The following is a 23,386-nucleotide window of genomic DNA, read 5'->3' on the forward strand; positions in this document are numbered from 1 at the left end:
ATGACCTGAGCCAAAGGCAGAGGCTTAACCCACTGAGCCACCCAGGTGCCTACACCTTTGGATTTTTTTTTTTTTATTTTTTTTTTAAAAGAATTTTTATTTATTTATTTGAGAGAGAGAGAGAGACAGTGAGAGAGAGCAGGAGCGAGGAGAAGGTCAGAGAGCGAAGCAGACTCCCCATGGAGCTGGGAGCCTGATGTGGGACTCGATCCCGGGACTCCAGGATCACGCCCTGAGCCGAAGGCAGTCATCCCACCAACTGAGCCACTTAACCACCTTGTAGCTTTGTTGTAACTCCTGGTTCTAAAAGCAGTGGGGGAGATGGGTGGTCTGGGAGCCATTTCTTACTGTTAAGAGAGCTGGATGGGAAATGATACTCCCTTACTCAGTGCCACAATGAAACCAAACAAAATCACAGATAACTTTGCTGTACCATTCGTATGTTCTGTGTGGTGACTTTGGATGAGGCCATTGGTTTCAGAGTTTTCAAGTGGTATTTGTTGGTGTTCGCTGTGGATGGGTGCATCCAGTCTTTTTTAACACTGAGGAAGATAGTCACAGACTTAAAGAATCAGCAGCATGAACAGTAATTCTCTGATGATTTGTGGAATCTCAGATCTGGATTTGACCTTGGAAATGCTGAGATGCCTTTCACAGATGAGGACTAAGGGACTGAGCATTACGTGGTGGTGTGGCGGGAACTCCGGTCTTCTGGATCTAAGGCTCTACCTGTCCTGTTGTCCCTAAAAAGGAGCTCAGTCCTACTCTTCACACACAGTGTTCTCTTTGCAAAGGAGAACACCCCCTTTCACCCCTCATCTGCGGATTTTCTATTAGGTTTCTCAGTAACAGCATCAGCAGGGTTTGTCGAGGTTCCCCAGGCCTCCCTGCTGCCACCTACAGGTCTCACTTTGGTTCCTAGAGGTTCCGTAGCTGTGTCCTCGTGTTCCAAGTTAAAATCATGCCAGGACGTAAACCTAAATTCTAAATATTTCAAAGTGTATCAGCAGAGGAGTTTCTCCATGATGGCTTGCCTGCTGTTTCATTTTTCACCAAAAGCTAAGTCCAGTTTGACTTAAAGCACCTGGCTGGCCTGGCTTTGCCACCATACTATGCCACTGGGTGATGGGACACCCTATGACCAGGAAGGGGGTAGAAACTCCAGATGAGCATCATTGGTTCTCAAAATTTCAGAATGATTATTGTGGCAACCTGTTAACTGCTCCCTCCACCCTAACCCACCAATGCCATGTCCATATCCAAATCCTTAGAGCCTATGAACATGACCTTACTTAGAGGATCTTTTGCAGATTTAATTAAGGAATTTGAGGTGAGATTCTCCTGGATTACCTGGGCGGGTCCATAATCGAATGATAGTGTGATTTTCTAAGAGACACACAAGAGAATGCAGTGTGAAGATGGGAGCAGAGATAAGACCAATGGGTCCACAAGCCAAAGAAAGGAAAGCCAACAGCCACCAGAAGCTTGGCGATTCATCCCTACAGCTCCAGAGGGAGCACCCAATAAAATGAAATACATACAAATCTAACAAAATAGAAGATCTACAAAACTGATACATGAAATCAAAGAATTAAATCAATGGAGAATTACTCTGTGTTCGTAGATAGGAAGACTTAATATTGTCAAGATGTTGGTTCTTCCAACTTGATTCATAGATTCAATGCAACCAAAACAAAACTCTGTAAGTTTATTTTACGGATATTGACAAACTAGTTCTAAAGTTTATATGGGGAGCCTGGGTGGCTCAGTCAATTGGGCAGCCAACTTGATTTCTGCTTCGCTCATGGTTTTGGGGTTGTGGGATCGAGCTCCCCATTGGTCTCTATGCTCAGTGTGGAGTCTGCTTTTTCCTCTCCCTTTGCTCCTCACCCTGCTCATGTTTGCTCTCTCTCTCTAATAAATGAACAAGTAAATAAGGTATTTTTAAAAATCTAGAGTAAGACAGTGTGGTATTGGTGAAAGACCAGACAAAGAGATCAGTGGAACAGGATAGAGAGTCCAGAAACAGACCCTCATAAATATCGTCAACTGATCTTTGACCAAGGAGCAAAGGGAATGCAATGGAGCAAAGATAGTCTCTTGAACAAATGGTGTTAGAACAGCCAGACATCCACATATACAAAGTGAATCTAGACACAGATCTTTTTTTTTTTTTAAGATTTTATTTATTTGTCAGAGAGAGAGAGGGAGAGCAAGCACAGGCAGACAAAATGGCAGGCAGAGGTGGAGGGAGAAGCAGGCTCCCTGCCGAGCAAGGAGCCCTGTGTGGGACTCGATCCCAGGAGGCTGGGATCATGACCTGTGCCAAAGGCAGCCGCTTAACCAACTGAGCCACCCAGGCGTCCCTAGACACAGATCTTATACCCAGCACAAATACTAAGTCAAAATGCATTGTAGGTCAAAATATAAACCCTAAAACTCCTAGAAGATAATACAGGAGAAAATCTAGATGAGCTTGGGTATGGTAATGACGTTTTAGATACAACACCAAAGACCTGATCCATGAAAGAAGTAATTGATAAGGCAGGCTTCATGCAGATGAAAAACTGCTCTGGGAAACACAGTGTCAAGAGGATGAGAAGACAGGTCACAGTCTGGGAGAAAATGTTTGCAAAAGACACATCTAATAAAGGACTGTTACCCCAAAACATACAAAAAACTCTTAAAAACTCAATAAGGAAATGACTGCTTAAAAAAGGGCCAAAGACCTTAACAAACACCTCACCAAAGAAAATACTCAGATGGCAAATAAGCATACGAAAATATGCTCCACATCATATGTCATCAGGGAAATGCAAATTCAAGGAACACCTCTACTTACTTTTTAGAATAGCCAAATTCCAGAACACTGACAACACCAAATGCTGATGAGGATGTGAAGAAACAGGAGCTCTCACTGCGGATGAGAATGCCAAGTGGTACAGTCACTCTGAAAGTCAGCTTGGCAGTTTTCTTGAAAAACTGAACACACTTACCATATGACCCAGACATCACAGGACCTGATACTTACCCAAGGGAGCTTACATCATACAAAATCATCGTACATCATACAAAAATCATACAAAAATCTGCAGAAGTTCATTTAGAGCAGCTTAATTCATCATTGTCAAAACCTGGAAGCAACCAAGATGCCCTTCAGTGGGTGAATGGATAAACGCACTGTGGTCCACCCAGAAAATGGAATATTATTCGGTGCTTAAAAGAAATGGACTATCAAGCCATGAAAGGACATGGAAGAAAATTAGATGTGTATTTCTAAGAGAAAGAAGCCAAAATGAAAAGGCTGCATGGCATATGACTCTAACTATATGTATGATATTCTGGAAAAAGCAAAACAATGGGCATAGTAAAAAGATCAGTGGTTGGCAGAGGTCAGTGTTGGGGGGGATGGGGGTAGGGGAGGGGGGGTGGGGAGAAATAAACAGGTGGATCAAAGAGGATTTCTGGGGCAGTGAGAATACTCTGTATGGTATGATATGATGATAGATCTATGTCATTATATGTTTGTCTAAACCCATAAAATATGCAATACCAGGATTGAACCCTAAGGCAAACTACAGGCCTTGGGTGATTGTGATGTGTCAACGAAGGTCTTTCTTTGTAAAAAAAAAAAAATGTATCACTCTGGTGAGTGAGTTGGTAGCAGGGGCAGTGCATGTGTGGGGTACAGGGAGAAAAGGGAAATCTCCGCATCTCCTCTTGACTTTATTGTAAACCTAAACTGCTCTAAAAAAAAAAACCCCAAAACCCAAAGTCTTGGGGGTGCCTGGGTGGCTCAGTGGGTTAAACCCTCTGCCTTCGGCTCATGTCGTGATCCCAGGGTCCTGGGACCGAGCCCCGCATTGGGCTTTCTGCTCCGTGGGGAGCCTGCTTCCTCTCCTTCTCTGCCTGCCTCTCTGCCTACTTGTGATCTCTCTCTGTCAAATAAATTAATAAAATCTTTAAGAAAAAAACCCCAAAGTCTTAAAATCAATTAATCAATCAATTAATTAATTATTTTATTTAAAAATTTTTTATAAACATATAATGTATTATTAGCCCCAGGGGTACAGGTACCCTCCTCAATGTCCATAACCCCACCACCCTCTCCCTACCCCCCCTCCCAGGGCAACCCTCAGTTTGTTTTGTGAGATTAAGAGTCTCTCATGGTTTCTCTCCCTCCCTTCCTACCCCCCAAGCCCCCCACATTGCATCTCCACTTTCTCATATCAGGGAGATCATATGATAGTTGTCTTTTTCCGATTGACTTATTTAGTGAAGCACAATACCTTCTAGTTCCAACCACATCACCGCAAATGGCAAAATTTCATTTCTTTTGTTGGTTGCATAGTATTTCATTGTAGATATATACCACATCTTCTTTATTCATTCATCTGTTGATGGACATCTAGGTTCTTTCCATAGTTTGGCTATTGTGGACATTGCTGCTATAAATATTCGGGTGCACGTGCCCCTTCGGATCACTACGTTTGTATCTTTAGGGTAAATACCCAGTAGTGCAATTGCTGGGTCATAGGGTAGCTCTATTTTCAACTTTTGAGGAACTTCCATACTGTTTTCCAGAGTGGTTGCACCAGCTTGCATTCCCACCAACAGTGTAGGAGGGTTCCCCTTTCTCCTAATCCTCGCCAGCATCTGTCATTTCCTGACTTGTTAATTTTAGCCATTCTGACTGGTGTGACGTAGTATCTCATTGTGGTTTTGATTTGTTATTTCCCTGATGCCGAGTGATGTGGAGCACTTTTTCATGTGTCTGTTGGCCATCTGGATGTCTTCTTTTTTTTTTTTTTTTCTTATTTATTTATTAGAGAGCAAGAGAGAGAATGAGAGGAGAGAGGTCAGCGAGAGAAGCAGACTCCCTGCTGGGAAGGGAGCCCAATGTGGGATTTGATCCTGGGACTCCAGGATCATGACCTGAGCTGAAGGCAGTTGCCTAACCAACTGAGCCACCCAGGCACCCACCTGGATGTCTTCTTTGCAGAAATGTCTGTTCATGTCCTCTGCCCATTTCTTGATTGGATTATTTGTTCTTTGGTGTTGACTTTGATAAGCTCTTTATAGATTTTGGATACTAACCCTTTATCTGATACGTCATTTGCAAATATCTTCTCCCATTCTGTCAGTTGTCTTTTGGTTTTGTTAACTGTTTCCTTTGCTGTGAAAAAGCTTTTGATCTTGATGAAGTCCCAATAGTTCATTAAAACTAGTTTTTTAAGATTTTACTTATTTGTCAGAGAGAGAGAGAGAGTACAAGCAGAGGGAGAACCAGGCAGAGGGAGAAGCAAGCAGGCTTCCCACTGAGCAGGGAGTCCCATGTGGAATTCGATCCCAGGACTCTGGGATCATGGCCTGAGCTGAAGGCAGATGCTGAACTGACTGAGCCACCCGGGCATCCCAAGTCTTAAAATGTTTTTTAAAAAATGCATAGCATGGTGAGAATAAGAGTAAAAAGCACAGCGGTTACCACTGAATTAAAAAATAGCTCTAACATGGGCTCGTTCCACTTTAACTTTGTTTTTTCCACTTGAAGAATGTATATACCACTTCCCCATATAGTTTTTAGGCACTGAAAACTGGTCTTAGTATATTATAGAAGAGTAGAAATTGGATTCTTGATTTCCCATCTTTGTTTTCTTTTATCCTGCAAAGTTGAAGCTTAAGCTGATTTCATTGGTGCGTGAGGAAAAATAGGGTGATCCCCCAAACAATCAGATTTCCAAGGTGCCTGGGTAGCTCAGTCATTAGGCGTCTAACCTAACCTTCAGCTCAGGTTGTGATCCCCCGGTCCTGGGATCGAGCCTGCATCAGGCTCCACCCTCAGCCAGGAGTCTCCTTCTCCCTCTCCCACTCCCCCTGCTTGTGTTCTCTCTCTCCCTTTGTCTCTCTCTGTCAAACAGACAAACAAACAAAAAAACAAAAAAATAAATAAATTCAAATCTTAAGAAACCAATCAGATTCCCCATGTGGAACAGCTTACAACGGCCTCGGTGTCCCACTCAGATACATAGCAAACACTGCAGTCGTAGGCGCCAATGTGTGCACATTTTTAAACATTTCGCTGCAATCGTGTTTTTTTTTTTTTTTTTTGCCTGATGGCACTGTTTCTTATAATAAAATCTTCTCTGGTTGACAACTTAAAAAGCAACCCCATACGTTGGGATCACATGGGGGAGTGAATGGAAACCCTCTTAGCAGGGTTTTGCTAACGAAGAAGCGTCCCTTGGTTGATCCTCTCGAGTCACGTTCCAGATCCTTGTCGTCAGATCCTGATGCAAGAGCAAGATTGGCTCGACTGCCAGGGGTTCTGCTTGTCCTTACTCCCTCAGATTCAGGGCTGTGAGCATCCGCCCTCAAGCAGAGCAGGGCTCCAGGCAGCTTTGGGGTCACTGGCAGATCAGTGGCCCTGAGCTAAATGAGGGCTGGGTACCGCCCTCCCTCCCTGCCGGCTCCCACCACGGCTGCTCTGTTTCCACCCTGTTGTGTGCCCTGAAGGAACTCTGGCATTTGCTGAAAGGTCATCAGTTGCAATTTTAGACCACTGGGTAACTCGAACTTGTAACATTTAAGTGTAGCTGCAAAAGGGGTGTGATCGCTGCACCCAGCTATCATCCAGGGCCAGATGGTGGCACAAACAGCAGACCCTCCCCTGTTCCCTTTGTGGATGAGTCACTGACCACTTAGAAACGACACTAGCCAATACCACTCCCTCCTCCATCTCCAAGGTCTCCAGTCTTCTCGTGTTCTTAACATGGGCGTGTGCCTGGGCGCAGAGCTTCTCTGGGAGTTTACCCCGAGGTACTGGTTGGTTGGTTTCACTTCCAATCTTGCTAACATATACTTTTATAAAACATAATAGAAAGAATTACAGGAAAGGCCAAAGAAGAGAGTTATCCTTTAAGGAGAGTTTCAGCTGAGGGATGCAGCAGACAGTGAATCTATTTGATGCCACTGCACGGTGTGCTTAAAAAATCGTTACAGTGGTTAAAAAAAAAAAAACAAAACCACCCAAACCTGGAAAAATGAAATAAAAAATAATTACATATAAAATGCAGTCCCTGATTATTTAGTATTAGATTATAATTTCATTTAAATTTAAATTACATTTTATTATTAGATTTATTATTATTATTTTTAAAGATTTCATTGATTTTTGAGAGAGAGATGGAGAGCCAGAGAGAGAGAGCAGGGGAGAGGAGAAGAGGGAGAGGGAGAAGCAGATTCCACACTGAGCAAGGAGCCGGATGCAGGACTCGATTCCAGGACTCTGAGATCATGACTTGAGCCAAAGGCAGATGATTAACTGACCGAGTCACCCAGGCACCCCTTATTGCTAGATTTAAATCACATTTTAATACAGACAGAGCAAACACAACATAGGACAATTGCTATAGACATTTCTAAATACTTTGAATATTTCTACTAACTTGGTCACGGACTGGTACAGTTTGCAGACTGTCTATGATCCATTTTGTATTTCGTTCTATAGTAATATGAATTTTTAAAAAAAGTTATTTGAGTTTAACACACGTATAGATTCAAATTGCCATCACCGGGGCGCCTGGGTGGCTCAGTGGGTTGAAGCCTCAGCCTTTGGCTCAGGTCATGATCCCAGGGTCCTGGGACCGAGCCCTACATCAGGCTGCCTGCTCGGCAGAAAGCCTGTTTCCCGGGCTCTCTCTCTGCTTGCCTCTCTGCCTACTTGTCTGTCAAATAAATAAATAAAACCTTAAAAAACAAAATGAAACAAAACAAGTTGCCATCATCATAATTCAGATAGGGAACAGTCCCATCAGGCAACAGTCCTTGTCTTGACCCTCCCCACACCTGTAGACCCTGGCAACTATGGAATTGTTCTCTTTATACTTAATTTTGTTTTCTAAAAATATAAATGGAATCATACCACATGTAATCTTTGAGACTAGTTTCCTTCACTTAGTACAGTGTCTTTGAGATTCATCCCGGGGCTGCATGCAACAGGTTTGTTCCTTTTTATTGCTGAACTCTAGTCTACTTTACGGCTGCACCCAAGTTTGTTTATCCAGTCACTGAGGAGCACTTGGGTTTGCAGTCCCTGACATTATAAATAGAGCTGCTATAAATAGTCATGAATCGGCGTTAGTGTGCATAGACATAATCCTTCCTCCAGGGAAGATGTGAAGGCCCACTGACCGGCATCCTTTTGCCCCATCACGTGGGAAATCCTTTGATGACAATGTTGTACTTCCAAGGAGATCTGGAAACCAATAACCAGGACACTCGTTTCTCTTGTACTCACTTACTGGCCCAGGACTCGTTAACACTCGGCTACATCTCCTCTTAGAGTCATGTCAGAAGAATCATTGTTGATCAGACAAAACTTGTTATTCGTTAATGGCAACATGACACGGCGAGTAAAGAAGGTTCCCTCCATAGTTCTCACCATTTCCCGAAGCTCTTAGAAAAAAAAAAGAGAGCTCTCTGGTTTAGATGCTGGTGGTGTCAAAATGTAAGTGTTCTGACAGAGCAGGTATCCACAGCTGTATCTTACTAAAGGCTCACACAAGCAGGCGCACAAAGATATGGAAGCTCATTGAAACATTGTTTCAAGAGTGAACATTTCCAGAATCATCAAACTGTCCACACCTTGGATTGCAGTATATCTCTGTGTACCAACATGGATGTGTACTTCTGAGATGTCTTGCTACGGCAGCCACTTGAGATGGGCTGCTCCACGGAATACCCGTGTTGAGCAACCCCCGTAGCAAGGGGTCCCCATATGACATAAACCTGGTCAAAGCTGTGTAGGCAGAAGTCCACTGGTGTGTGCGTAGGGAGAGGGTGGGGGAGAGCGTTCTGGGGAAATACTTCTTTTCTAAGAAAAGGCAACTGATGTGATGGGAGCGCCCTTCTCCCCTCTCTGGGTCTTCAGTGTGGGCTAGATGTTCAGAATGGTGGCTGCCATTTTGTGCTCTGGAGGTGTCTTAGCTTAGTGGCAGAAGCCAGCTGGCCAAGGATAACAGAAGAGACAGAGGGGCTCCTCATAGAAACTTCGAGTAGCTAAATAAATGCCAGCAGCCACCTCCTAGCATGAGAAAACACGAGAAAAATAAACTCCCGCATATCTAAGTCGTCTGAGTTTTCTCTTGCTTGCAGCTAGACACATTCTGATTGAATTAATTGTCAGAAAAAAAATCCCATCGCAACGTCTTCATGTATATTTGACAGAGCAATGTGCACATTCTACTTTGCAAAATGGAGTTATATATGTACACATAACAGTTACATATACATCTAAAATAGTTGTATATACATAATAGTTAATATACGTCGGGGTGTCCGGGACCCCACAAGGCAGGCCGGACGGAATGGCGGCTGGCAATGAGCCAGTGCCGTCAGGCTTTAGAATGAACAAGCTTCATCCGGATGAGGAAGCAATCCTCATTGGACCGGGCGCCTGCATGCTCTGTGCGTGATCTCTGCATGCCCTGTATGCTTTAGTGCAGTGTCCACGCGCCTAACTCACGTACCCTGCTGTGATTGGCTGACCATGAACATATAACTGGGAGGGGCCGGGAGGACCAGAGAGAGTGAGCGGCGGGCGGGGGCCGCAGCTGCAGCAGGGCGGCTCCAGCTCGGGGCCGCGTGCCGGGAACCTAGCAGGGCGGGCGGGCGCGGCACCCCCTGCCTGGCCGTCTGCACCTCGGGGGAAGGCGGCCCACGCGCGACGGGACCAGCAGCATGAGCAGCGGCTACAGCAGCCTGGAGAAAGGAAAGCGCGAGGAGCCGCCACTGCCACCGCCGCCAGCGCTGCCATGCCAGAGCCGAGGGGACCCGGGCCGCCGCCCCACCGCGCCTCCTGCTCGCCGCTGGCTCCCTGTCCTCGGAGAGCGCCCCAGGGCAAACCCCGTGCCAGCCAGCAGGGAAGAAGCATCCTCTGGAGTGTAAGAAGCTAGCATGCAGAAATAAAAGAGCTCTCCTTAACTACGTATCGTGTCTCTCTGCGGGCGGAGTGAACGCGATAAATATACATCTTAAAAATCTAACAACAACAAAAATAAAAACTCTAACAACAGTCGTATATACATCTAAACCATAGGTACACGTAATTATTAAATACACATCTAAAAAATATACATCTAAAATAGTTATATATATATCTATAAGAGCTCAGAGGTACTGAGTATCTACTATGTGCCAGGCTCATCTTTTTGTTTTTAACCCTGACAATGACTCTATAAAGTAGATGTTTTACTGCTATTCCCACTCATAAGAGAGAAAACCGAGGATTCAGGAAACTTCCCGGGGACATCTAGCAGGTAGCTAACTAGCTTGGGAATCAGTGCCGGGTGTGTGTGCCCCTACAGAACCTTCTTGGTCCACCCTAGGCAGGCCCCCACCAGTGCCTATGACCCATACAGACCCCCCACCAACCCAGTTAGTCCTACAGAGTGGGTTGGGGACTGGGCTGGTGATGAGGTCTCTCTCTCTCTCTCTCTTTCTTTCTTTCCTTTATTCATTCTTTCAAGATTTTATTTATTTGAGAGAGAGAGAGCACGAGCAGGGGGGAGGAGCAGAAGACCCTCTTCTGAGCAGGGAGCCCCATGGGGGACTTGATCCCAGGGCTTGATCTCAGGGACCCTATGACCATGACCCAAGTCTAAGGCAGACGCTTAACTGACTGAGCCACCCAGGTGCCCCTCACTTTTCTTTATATATTTTCGTAATGTTTCCTTTCAGTAAGCAAGTAGCATTTTTGAATTAAAAGTGCAAATCTAGGGGACTTGATAAAAAAAAAAAAAACCTGATGTGAGACACTTCGCTAGGAGGGTAATTTTCTTCTTCTAGATTTGGTTATCTATCATGGATACCCCTTTGGTCACACGTGCTTTTGGAAATAAGAAGCCCCCTTTGCAAACGTTTATGAAAGACCCCTGGCTAAGCAGAACCAGGATTATCTCATCACCTGACCTATACCCCAGATAAGTTACTTGCCATCGGTGCCTCCCATAGGCACAGGGGAATTGGGTTCTGCAGTAGATGTATGCAAAGCATCCCGAGTCCTGGAAGGAGAGGGTTTTATGGATTTTTTTTTTTTTTTTTTAATTTTTTTAGTGGCTGGATTTCTCTTCTCCCACCAGTTACTGAAGGGTTGCTTCCTGGGATCATCAAGAAAAATGAGGTGTGTGTTTCTGGGCTGCCTGATTCTATTTGCAGCTTGCTTATGGTGCTTTGGCATCCTTCCAAATCAGCCTGCCAGAGAGATTTCCTTAAGGGCTTGCCCAGTTGTCTCAACCACGTGGGTCAGGGCACTTTTTCCTTAACGGTCCTGGCAGGGCGCGCAGGAACCAGCTCTGATACCGACTGAGCTACAGCCTTTCGAGATAAACAGGGCTTCCTGGGAGAAAAGAAGGATTTGCAAAGTTCCCCGCCACGATGTCGGACAGAAGCCCCTTTGAAACGGACATGCTCACCCTGACCCGCTACGTTATGGAAAAGGGGCGTCAGGCCAAAGGGACTGGGGAGCTCACACAACTGCTGAACTCCATGCTGACGGCCATCAAAGCCATATCCTCGGCTGTGCGCAAGGCCGGCCTGGCCCACCTGTGAGTCCGGGGGGAGCAGGTGTGGGTGCTCAGACCCGCCCTTGACACGCAGGGATTCAGGCATAGGTGGGGCATGGGCAAACCTGCAGGTGCTCAGGGAAGCTGCCTCTGTGTCTGGAGGGAAGGTGCTTTTAAAGTTTCTATCTCTGATGAAGGGCTCTTGACTTGTTTCAAGAAAGGAACAAAATACTGGGAGAGATAGTATGGAGGAAAAAAATTTTTTTTTCTTTTTCTTTTAAAAAAAAAGTATAATTTTTCCAGTTGCCATGTATTATAATGATGACCAGCTCAGGTGCTTATTGCATTTATATAGGTTGAATTATCATGATTTTTTTCTTGCTGCGCAAAGAAATAGTGAGAAAGACTTGAGATTTCGCTTTAGCTCCTAGCAGATATGAGCATTTTATTGCCATGGACTTTGCCAACGTGCTAGGAGCTAGGAATCATTTACAAAATAACTCCCTGCCCTGAAGCTTCAGTCTTATTTTGGAAAGGAGTCTTTTTTGCTTTTAAGACAATTTTTTGTTTCTTCTCTGTGACTCTTTATCTTCTCTGCTTGGTGTGCAGGAAGCTGGGATGTTCTGGGTTGAGGAGGAGGGAATGCAGAGCGCTCTTCCACTTTATTCTCTTCTGTACTCCTTCCAAGCACAGAATGAGGCCAAGTTCATGCTACAGCTGCTGACTGTCACAGCTGCTGACCTTAAAGATAAGTTGCTTATTTTGCCAGCAAAAATGAGTTTATTAAGAATAGTAGAGAATTGCAATCTGGGACAAGTAAGCTCTGCCAAAAACCATAGGCTGGTCTAACAAAGGAGAAGAAGGTTATTTTATAGAGTAGGAAATTGGCAGGGGTTGTTTTGAACGAAAGCCCATTGGTAAAAAACAAGAGTTCAGGGCCATCACGGTTTTTTACTGACTGAGTTGCTGGGCTAGTCAATTTCTTGGAGGAGATGCCACCCACATCTTTTCTTATAGGAGTCTGTAATTAATTGATGATTTCCTGGAGGATTCTTCTGTTAGGGTTTGGAATTGACAACACTTTCAGCAATGACCTCCAGTGGTCCAGTGTGAGGGCTCCCCCTTCTGGCCTCCTGACTCAATTTTAGTGAGGTTTACCTTTAATAAAATTTCACACAGCCAAGTGTCCAGTTTAAGTCTATAGTAAAAAGAAGCTGATTTTCTCTGGGGTTCCATCTTCTTTGTAGCAAGTCCAGTGGAGGTCTTCTCAAAAGTTGAAAGGACCCATTATTATTATTCCAAAAAGAAACAACAAAATATGATAATTTAAAATATTAATTCTTAACAATTTAGTACTTATAATACAGAAAAAAAATTGATAGCATTATGGGGCACCTGAGTGGCTCATTCAGTTAAGCATCTGACTCTTGATCTCAGTTCAGGTCTTGATCTCAGGATCATGAGTTCAAACCCCACATTGACCTCCACACTGGGAGTGGAGCCTGCTTAAAAAAAAATAAATAAATAAAGATGTATTATGATCGCCTTTCCCCACTGTCTGTGCTATAACTGTATTATTGTGTCATCCAGCAATAATGGCCAAGCTCTACAATTAAGAACTTTCGTGAATGCGAGGTGAAGCCATTTGCCTCTGTCCTGCTCCTATGAGGTGATGAGTTATGCTGAGTGACACTAAATAGGGACTTTACCTGTCCCTGCAATATGGGCCCTGCTATGCTTAGAGCCATTTCTGCTGCTTGCTGACATTTCTGTATATTCTACCCACCTTAATGCGCTTCTTCTCTTGGCAGGATGCTTAGCTAGGCAATGGCGGCTGGTAGGGTTGTACTAATCGGCTTCAGAACTCTTAGCTTTGTGGCTGTTGAGCGTCCAGATGAAGTAGACTCAGGAACTGGGTAATAGGGGGTTCATTCAACTTGGCTCTTCCTTCCATGTGATTATCTACACTTGCTGGGACCTCAGTTTCTCATTTGTAACCTGGAGGGGATGCTAACAGCCCCTAACTTACAGGGTTGTAAGGCTTAGTGGATTCATGGGATGAAGATTTCAAAAAGGCCAGATCCATAATAAATGCTCAGTAAATTCTCATGATTATAGTGGTTCCCAGTGTAGATCCGAGGAAATTTGCGGCTGGCTGGGCCATGCTGCTGACTGTCCACTAGGTGGTAGGTGCAGACCACCGAATCAAGATGTCAGGCTCCACCTTTTCCTCAGAGGCCGCGAGACAGGGGTCCTCAGGCTGGCAGGAGCCCCACATCCTAACAATTCAGATGACATCCTTCCCTAGCCCCTCAATAAGAAACAGTGTGAAAAGCCCATTGTCTGGAAATTCCTTCTTTCTAACGAAATGCTGAGATTAATTAACAGGACAATGGAACAGCAAGGGAATTGCTTCTCATATTGCTAGAGGGTTGCTCTCTGTCCTGGAGCAATTCTGCTCATGAAAATGGGACTTCCACATACTTCTGTCCCTTCCCACTTAGGGGACCTCAAGCCCCTCATTCTTTTGTTTCCTTTTTCTGAGAAGACATTTTTAGGCACAAACTTAATGAATGCCAAAGGGATCAGAAATTTTCATTTTTTTTTTTTTCCTTCTTTTTTGGTCCTCTTATGGCTGTAAGAAGAAGGGAATGCTAGAATGCTTCTTCTGGAAACATCTTCATGGTTTTCTACTGTCAGTGGTAGAATATCCCATTTAAAAATTGTCAGTAACGTTTTTCTTAAAGATTTTATTTGTTTATTTGACAGAGAAAGACCGCAGTGAGAAAGGGAACACAAGCAGGGGGAGTGGGAGAGGGAGAAGCAGGCTTCCTGCCGAGCAAAGAGCCCAATGTGGGGCTGGAATCCAGGACCCTGGGATCATGACCTGAGCCAAAGGCAGATGCTTACTGACCGAGCCACCCAGGCGCCCCAAAAATTGTCAGTAAAGTTTTAATATTAGTTAAAATGGCAAAAGATATTGTCCTGTGGGTTATAAAGCTCTCTTGCATCTGTGACCTAACTTGGAGCAATTGTCAGACAATTAGGTCTCAGTATGAATGAGCTTTCATTCTTTCTGGAAGGAGGGGTGTTGTTGGGGGTTAAGGGTAGATGGCATCTGGAAGAAGGCTGTCAGTCAAGGAGGGTGGGAAATGAGTTGTCTCCTGCTGATGGTAGATCAGTGGTTCTCAATCCTGGCTACCTGTTAGAACCATTGAGGATTCCTTCAACAAATAAATGGCATTAAATAAAAGAGAAGTAGGGAAATTACTTTCCTGCCATGCCTTCTTCATAATTCATTGAATGTGTATTGAGCATCTACTATGTCCTTGAGCACTATGGAAACCAGTACAGTAGGCCAGCAGTCTAGCATTCAGTGAACAGACAGTCCAGCAGGAAAGGTTTTTGCATGAATAGGTCATGAACTGCTGTGGGAGGGAGGGATGATAGGGGATGCATCCAGTGTGGGGAAGTGTCCCACTACAGTGGGACCAAGGAACCTTCCAGAAGGGATGAGGAGGGAGACTAGTGAGAAGCTGATGGTTGGCAGAGAGCATTCCTGTGGAGAAACACCATGAGTGAAGGTGAAAAGGAGAGGAACAGTTTGCTGGGTGCTGGTGGCCACAGGACTTTTGTACTGTTGAGATGAAAAAGGCTTGAGCAGGGTAATAGCCACTCCACTTTTAGAGGGATGAGTGTGGAAGAGTGTGGGGGTAGGATGGCAAACTCAGGGGTACATGTAAGGCAAGTGTGTGTCTGGTGGATTCTGGAGGTGAGACTGGCTGAATGAGGTGAGTGGGACAGGGCTTCCTTGGTGGGACCTCAGGTCCACTGTGGGGAACCTGGGAACTCAGGGTGAGACCAGAGTTATCTGGTTGGTATTTTAGAAGGATCCTGTCCATGAGGGTGGGAACTGGGAGACCTTGCATATGGATATTCTAAAATAAAAAGCTAGATAGAATTTTTCTTACATTGCTTGAAATGGCAATGAAGAACAAAATTAAACTAGTTGTTAATTGTGTCCCCGACTTTCACTTTCCTTCGTAAGGAACACAAAGCTGTCAATGGGGCTATTGTTCATTCGACTCACTGGTCCACTATTTGGGGTAATCAACAGATACTTGAAATTTCCGGGCTGGAAAGCCATGAGCCTTTATTTGTTGGAGTCAGTAAAGACAGCAATGTGTCGGAGTTTATGAACTAGCCCTTTCCTTCTCCTCCCACTGCCGAATGCTGGTTTGTGTTTTATTAAGACTGAGTTCTCGGTAGGGTTTTTGTGAAAATAAGGGGATAGGACCATATATCCCTGAGGTGTAAAGGAAGCAAAGTTGAGAATCCCCACTGTGAGTCATGTTACACTTGGTCTGTATAATTTGGAGACTCTGCAGCCATGAGGGGAAAAGCTGGCATACAATGGCTTCTGAGCTTCTCTGCTGGAGTTTGGATTCCTTTAGTGATTTAATTCAGACTTCCCTCTTCTTAGGTATGGAATTGCGGGAAGCGTGAATGTGACCGGGGATGAGGTGAAGAAATTGGACGTGTTATCCAATTCTTTGGTGATCAACATGCTCCAGTCCTCCTACAGCACCTGCGTCCTGGTTTCGGAGGAGAACAAAGACGCGATTATCACCACCAAGGAGAAGAGGGTGAGAGCATGGCCGGAATGCAGTTCCCCTCTTCACCAGCAGATGGCACTACCGAGTCGGGAAGAATCTGGTTGCTTTGCTTTTCTTTAGTTTCTGGGATTTTCCTTGATTCCTTAAATTCTGTTTTCTGAAAAAAAAAATGGATTGCATACTTCTTTAGCTAGAAGTCTGACACTGTCTAGTAAAAAAAATTCTATGGCGGAGTGATTCATTCAGGAAGTAAAACAGAGTAATTTACTGGAAATGCCTCAATGGGTGGGGTTCATGTGTTTTCATGTGCCCGGAATAAGTGTTGCATTTTTTTTTTTGTGTGGCTTCAAAGTCATTAAGTCCAATAAAAAGTAGAGTTCCTAGGAAGAGCACCCATCCCACTTCTATGCCCCATTACCCCAACACACACTTCTCCAAGGGAGCTCTGGTTTCGGCAGAGATCTCTTTGTGCCTGAGAAACAGTTAGATTCATGTAGGAAAGAAAGCATAAGGATCGCGTGCTCTTGCCTTAATACAATGGCAAACCTGGTCAGTGCACCCTGGCGTGACCGGGGAGGGTCTGTAGTCATTCTGGTTTCACAAACAGTTCATTAAAAACAGAGGTTTGCTGGTGGCCAAAAATTCAACCTATGCTCAGCTATTATACAAAATAAATACTGGGACTGGTCCTTATTTTATACATTAGGTGTTGGAGACCATTTCTTCATAATGAGAGGACAGAACAGGTAAAGCCAAATTTATTAAATACCTGCTGTATACCAGGGACTGTGCAAAGTACTTTACTCTCACTGTGTCATACAGTTTAAACTAAATGACACTGATCATTTTCAACGTTTAGCTCCCACTGATATGCCCCCAATCATCTCTCCAATCTAATTCATCATTTTCCCCACCAGCTGACCCAAGCCATACAGATTTTAGTGGTAGTTCTTGAATAGTCCATGCCTACTTCCATGCCAGCTCCTTGAGCATTTTCCAGCATGTTCCAGACGTTCAACAGATATTTGTGGAAAGCATACATGCCTGAATGAATGGGCTCACTTGAATTATCTACAGGGAGAACGGGGAATTTCCAAATTTATGGATTATCCCACTTTTTTAACCTGCCCTCATCCCCACTGAGCAAGGAATAAAAAAGAAATAAAGGTCAGCTTAAGCTAGGGTATTACTCACCAGAAAGTCAGGGAGAAGTAATTTTAGTGGTGGGAGAGATGACTCCTCTCTTCCTTGATGTTCTGCTATCCATATGGAATTAGCCAGGAGACTCCGATTCCCAGCACTCCAGCTCTCCTGGAACCTTGCACATAGGAGGCCTGTAAAAAGTATCTGGTGATTTCTTTCTACGGAGTGACAGCTGGAGCAGCCTGTGACAGCAGTGGGGTGAGCTAGAAATATACCACCCACTCTGTCTTCTGGTCTTCACGTAGGACAGGTGGGTCGGCTGCAGCAAAACCTGGGACAGTATTTTCATTCCCATGACTATTTATGGATACTAGCTCTCTTAGACAGATCCAGAGGCTCTGGAATGTTGTTCTGAGGTTTTCCAAAGTCTTTTAGCAAAAATGCTCCAAAAGGAGGAAAGCCTGTCTGCAGAGAGGTTCAGAAAGAGTCTTGAATAAATTTATAGCCGACCTTACCACGGCTATGGATAGAGCTGGTCAGGGTTCACCTTCTGCTTCTCTACCCCTCTGGGCCAGTCGTCAGTTTCAGACTGGGTTTCCTGTCACACCCTCGGCAGCCCTGAGTCTCCAGGGGGCCGGGGAGGGCAGAGCCAGAGGAAGCGAGGAGGTGGATGGGACCTGGATCGCCCCACGTGGGCATCAACTCATCCGTCTATGGGCAGGTTGGTCCTGGGCTTAGGATTCATAGATGTTGATATACTTTGCCACCCTTAGTAATTGCATTTTTTGGTAAGGATAACCCTTTGCTCTCAATCACTTTTTGATGTAGTGTTGCCTGCCATTTACAGCCACTTACATGGAGTGTGTTGTTTGAAAGGGGACCAATCAGGCGGTTCTTCTCTCCGTGCATTTAGGGGAAGTACGTGGTCTGCTTTGACCCACTGGATGGATCTTCTAACATCGACTGCCTGGCCTCCATTGGAACCATCTTTGCCATCTACAGGAAGGTAAGTAGATGGTCTGATCTTTAATGTCGCCTCCCTCTAGGAGTTTCTGGAAGGTTGCTGGGCTGGGAGCCACGAGTTTGGAGTTCTAGTCTCTGTCCTCCCACTAACCAGACAGGCCACTGAAGGCAAACCATAGCTCGCTCAGTCTCGGGATCCTCACCGGAAGAACTGAACTGGTACTTTTCTGACTACCCTCTTCACCGCTCCAGTGGGATGGTAACATCAGAGGACAGATGGGACCTGGTTTTGAAAATCTGGTTGTGACACAGATATCAGATGTGGTATTAGGTTCTTGATGGCATTTGAGGACTCCTCTGCTTCTTTGTTATGTTTCTCAAATCTTATTGTATTGATTTTCTATTGTTGCTATAACAATTGGCCACATGTTTAGAGGCTTAAAACACTGCCCACTTATTGTCTACCATTCTGTAGGTCAGCTGTCTGTCAGCACGGCTGGGTTCTCTGCTTGCATCTCGTAAGGCCAAGATCTGTGTGTCAGCCAGCCTGGGCTCCTCCTGAGAAACTGGGGGTGGGGCAGTTTGCTCCCAGGTTCGGTTAGGTTGTTGTCAGAATTCAGTTCCATTCTGTGGTAGGATGGAGGTCCCTGGCTTTTTTTGGCTGGCTGATGCTAGGGCCATTCTCAACTTCTAGAAGCTTCTTACATTCTGTGTTTTGTGACTCTTGTGTCCTTAAAGGTAGCAGAGGCAGGTCAAGTCTTACTCAGACTTCTAATCTCTCTGATATCCCTACTTTGCTTCATCTCCCTTGGCCTCAGCCACAGAAAGTTCCCTGTTTTTAAAGGCTTATTAGAGGGGCTCCTGGGTGGCTCAGTAGGTTAAGCCTTCAGCTCGGGTCATGATCCCAGCGTCCTGGGATGGAGCCCCTCATCCAGCTCTCTGCTCAGCGGGGAGCCTGCTTCCTCCTCTCTCTCTCTCTCTCTGCCTGCCTCTCTGCCCACTTGTGACCTCTGTCTGTCAAATAAATAAATAAAAAATCTTAAAAAAATAAAGGCTTATTAGGTTAGATTGGGCCCATCTAGATAATCCATGATGATTTATTTTAAATTGGTAACCCTAATTATATCTGAAAGTCCCCTGTGCCAAATAATACAACACGGTCACAGATTCTGGGGATTAGGATCTCTTTGGGGCCTTTGCCTACCACGCATACCTAACAACAGAGAGGATTTTATGGCTTGGTTTGTGACCACCCTGTATCACTGGAGACTTCATGGCAAACCGCATATACCACATGGGATCACAATTTGAGGATCAGTCCTCACTCTAGTCAGGATGGCTGGGCTCTGCCCTGGGGGCTTTCAGTCAGAAGGGAGACCAAGGCTGCTGGATGGTCTTAAAGATTGTTCTTTTGGGTAATCTTCCCTCCAGGCTGGTTGTGGAGGCCCCTCCCCATGCCGCTGTCTCCACAGCACACATTCTGTCCACTAAACTACTTGGGATCAAATCGCGGGCATCACTGACTTTCTGTGCAATGATTTGGCACTAATTCTGTAATGTGCATGTGATTAACTTCCTCTGAGTGTTTTCCTTAGTGCTCTTAGATGACAAACGCGAGGGAAAGACTGGATCTGTCCCATGTCACCTCATGTGTTGTCTGTAGATACTGATATTTGAAGATATTTCTACGTGGCTGATGGTTGTTCAAAGAAAGAGCCCAGAATTTGAGTTTCAAGGAGCAAAAGCTTAGCAGAAAACTAACCTTAGCAGGATATATGAATTAGTCTAAGCTTCTTTCTGAGGAGAACGTCGAGGAGCAGGAGTGGGCTCTGCTACTCCTGTCTTGGAGAACCAAATGGAGGCCAAGCCAGCCTGGACTGGAGGGAGCCTCTGAGAATTTTGCTTTCCCACTTGGTGCTTCTCTCTTTTTTTCCTGCCGAGAGAGCAAAGGAGACATTTGCTGAGGGGGCAGGCAAGAATGACTGTGGACACTTTCTCTGGTGTTTGAGAGAGTGAAAGACTAAGGTGATGTTTTGAGGTCAAGCAAAAATGAGCCAGGTGAATAAAGGAGCTCTGCTTCTCCCTTTAAGGTACAGCTTAAAGATAAAAATAAAGGGATGGATGGTGTGATCTTCATGAGATTCCAAAAAAAGGTACCAGTTGTATTTTTGAGGTGGTTTTAAGTGTTGACTTTTTCATTATGGCTAATACCATGGACTACGGATCGTGAGTTGGCCACGTTCTGCCCACCTGTAAGCACCGAGCCCCTGGCTCAGCGCTTGCCTCAGCCTGTGAAGCAGGTGCACTTATTGCTGTCACTTTCCTACTGGTGAACAAACTGAAGCACAGAGAGAATCACCAGTCAGGACCCGTCAGGTCAGGGGTTCAAACAGGCTCTCCAGCTCTGCCCATCAGGCTCTTCATAGCTTCTCATCCCCCTCCAGCTTCACTGAGATACAGTTGACATATAACACTGTATTAGAATCGGTGAACAACATAGTGATTTGAGATCTGTATGTATATATGTCCATATACATACAGATACATATATATATATATATATATATATATATATACATATACATAAAATAAATGTGTATTTTTTCGGGTCATGAGAACTTTTATGATCCACTCTCATAGCAACTTTCAAATATACAATCAGTATTGTTAACTATTGTGACCATGCTGTACGTTACATCCTTAGGACTTAGCATCGAAAAACCGGAAGTTTGTATCTTTTAGTTACCTTCAACCTTCTGCCCCTCACCATTCTGCCCCTGCCTCTGGAAACTACCAGTGTTTCTAGAAAAAAACCACAGGAGAATATCTTCATGCTTTTGGGGAAGGTAAATATTTCTTAAACAAGAGATAGAGAGCAATATCCATGAAAAAAAAGGCTAATGAACTGTACTTCATTAAAATTAAGAACTTTCGTTCATCAGAAGACAAAATTAAGAGAGTGAAAAGGTAACCACAGACTGGCAGAAAAGATTTTCAAGACATAATTCCAAAAAGAGACCTCTAGGTAGAATAAGTAAAGAACTTCTACAAATGAATTAAATATGCCATTATCTCATCAAAGTGCTGGGCAAAGATTAGAACAGGCACTTCACTGAAGAGAGTTTTTTCCACAACTGGTTAATAATAAGCACAAGAGCGATACTCGACATCATTGGTCATCAGGGAAATGAACATTAAAACAGTGAGACATCATTCACCGCACAAGAATGGCTAAAATGAAAAGTGCGTACCAAGTGTTGATGAAGAAACTGGGAATTGTACGTTGTTGGTGGGAGCAAAAATAGCACAAACACTTTAGAAAGTTGGGATGGCACCTGCTGATGATTAACGTAGAGTCATACATTATGGTCCAACAAATCCACTCCTGGTACGCACCCTTATCTTGTGAGTGCTCGGGTCTGCCCAAAGACATGCAGTAAGTAATCTGTAATAGCCCCTGGTGGGCAAACAGAGCCAAACTGTGTATCAGCATTAGAATGGATAAATGAATTGTGATGTATTCATACAAAAGAAAACTATATAGCAATGAAAAAGAACAGAACACTGACATGTGCAAAAACACAGATAAAATTACAAATACATAATGTGAAACAAGCCAGATACAAAAGAACATATGCTTTAGGATTTCATTAAATGAAGTTCCAAAACAGGAAAAGGTGATAATCCTTTTGATATCTACACGATGAAAGGCAGGGTAGAGGTTACCTTTGGGGAAGGTGATTGTGATTGAGGAGGGTACAAGAATCTCTCTAGGTTATTAGAAATGTTCTGTAACGGGGCACCTGGGTGGCTCAGTTGGTTAGGTGTCTGCCTTCGGCTCAGGTTATGATCCCAGTGTCCTGGGATCAGGCCCCAGGTCAAGCTCCCTGCTCCATGGGGAACCCCCTTCTCCCTCTCCCTCTGTCTGCGGCTCCCCCTGCTTGTGCATGCTCTTGCTTTCTCTATCAAATGGATAAATAAAACCTAAAAAAAAAAAAAAAGAAATATTCTGTAAATTAATTTTGGTAGTTGCATAAGTGTATATTACATGTGTGTAAAAACTCATTGAACTATACAATTCAGATGTGTGTGCTTTGCTATGTGTAAGTTATACCTCAATAAAAAGAAAAATGGTCTACTTTTCCATACCCTCTACCACCAAACAGAGTGAACCTTTGCAATTCCCATTAACTTTACTGGTAAGTGGCCATAGGATGCATCCCTTCCTTTACATATGACAGATTTAGATGTTTTATTGGGTTAGGAAGAAATAAAAAGATCAGAGAAAGATAACACTAAATTGTTGGCCAACTACTCTGAGATTTCCTGAGGAGAGTGTCATGGCAATAGAGATGACTAATGTGAAGTAGATTTTGAAGTCTCAAAGCCAGGAAAAAAATGAGTCTTTCTATTTTTCATGAGCTTAAATAAATTATAGATGGGTTAACAAATTTCATGGAGAAATAAAACGTAGAAGACTATTTGTCTGGCTTTGTCTTGATGTAGGAGAAATCCTATCTAACCATAAAGATAGAGAAGAAAATAATTTGGACTGTAATGAATAATATATATACATATATATTTATTTATTTATAAAAATTTTATTTATTTATTTGAGAGAGAGAGGGTGCACGAGCAGTGGGGGAGGGGAAGAGGGAGAGGGAGAATCAGGCTCCCCGCTAAGCAGGGAACTCAATGTGGGACTTAATCCCAGGACGCTGGGATCAGGACCTGAGCCAAAGGCAGATGCTTAACTGACTGAGCCACCCAGATGCCCGAATAATTTTAATTACCAAAATATTGCACTGCAAAAGAAAAGGACACTATAAGTAAAATTAAAAGACAGATGGCACTTGAGGAAAATAGATTTAACACATATAAGGCATTACTATCTCTCATATGTAAAAAGGTATTAAAATAATCAACACAAAGACAATTACACTAGGAGAAAAATACACAAATACATGAAAAGGGCAACTTACAAAATAAGAAATAAAAATGGCCAAGAAGCCTTGAAGTTTACATTGTTAACTATAAAAAAATGGAAATTAAACAAAAGAAATGTAATTTTTTTTAACCTTCGAATTGACCAAGTTGAAAAGA

The 23,386-nt window shown here is 44.0% G+C and overlaps 1 protein-coding gene across 1 annotated transcript in view; it reads left to right on the forward strand.

The window, feature by feature from the left end:
- The first annotated feature begins 11,274 nt into the window (after window positions 1–11,274).
- Window positions 11,275–23,386, forward strand: part of FBP2 (fructose-bisphosphatase 2) — a 32,722-nt gene continuing 20,610 nt past the window's right edge. The window contains exons 1-3 of the mRNA XM_044264338.1: window positions 11,275–11,603; window positions 16,045–16,207; window positions 18,234–18,326. Coding sequence (XP_044120273.1) covers window positions 11,434–11,603; window positions 16,045–16,207; window positions 18,234–18,326 — 426 coding nt within the window. The 5' untranslated portion in view covers window positions 11,275–11,433. The remainder of the gene's footprint in view (window positions 11,604–16,044; window positions 16,208–18,233; window positions 18,327–23,386) is intronic.

The sequence above is a fragment of the Neovison vison genome, chromosome 9 (assembly GCF_020171115.1).
Source record: "Neovison vison isolate M4711 chromosome 9, ASM_NN_V1, whole genome shotgun sequence".
Lineage (NCBI taxonomy): Eukaryota > Metazoa > Chordata > Mammalia > Carnivora > Mustelidae > Neogale > Neogale vison.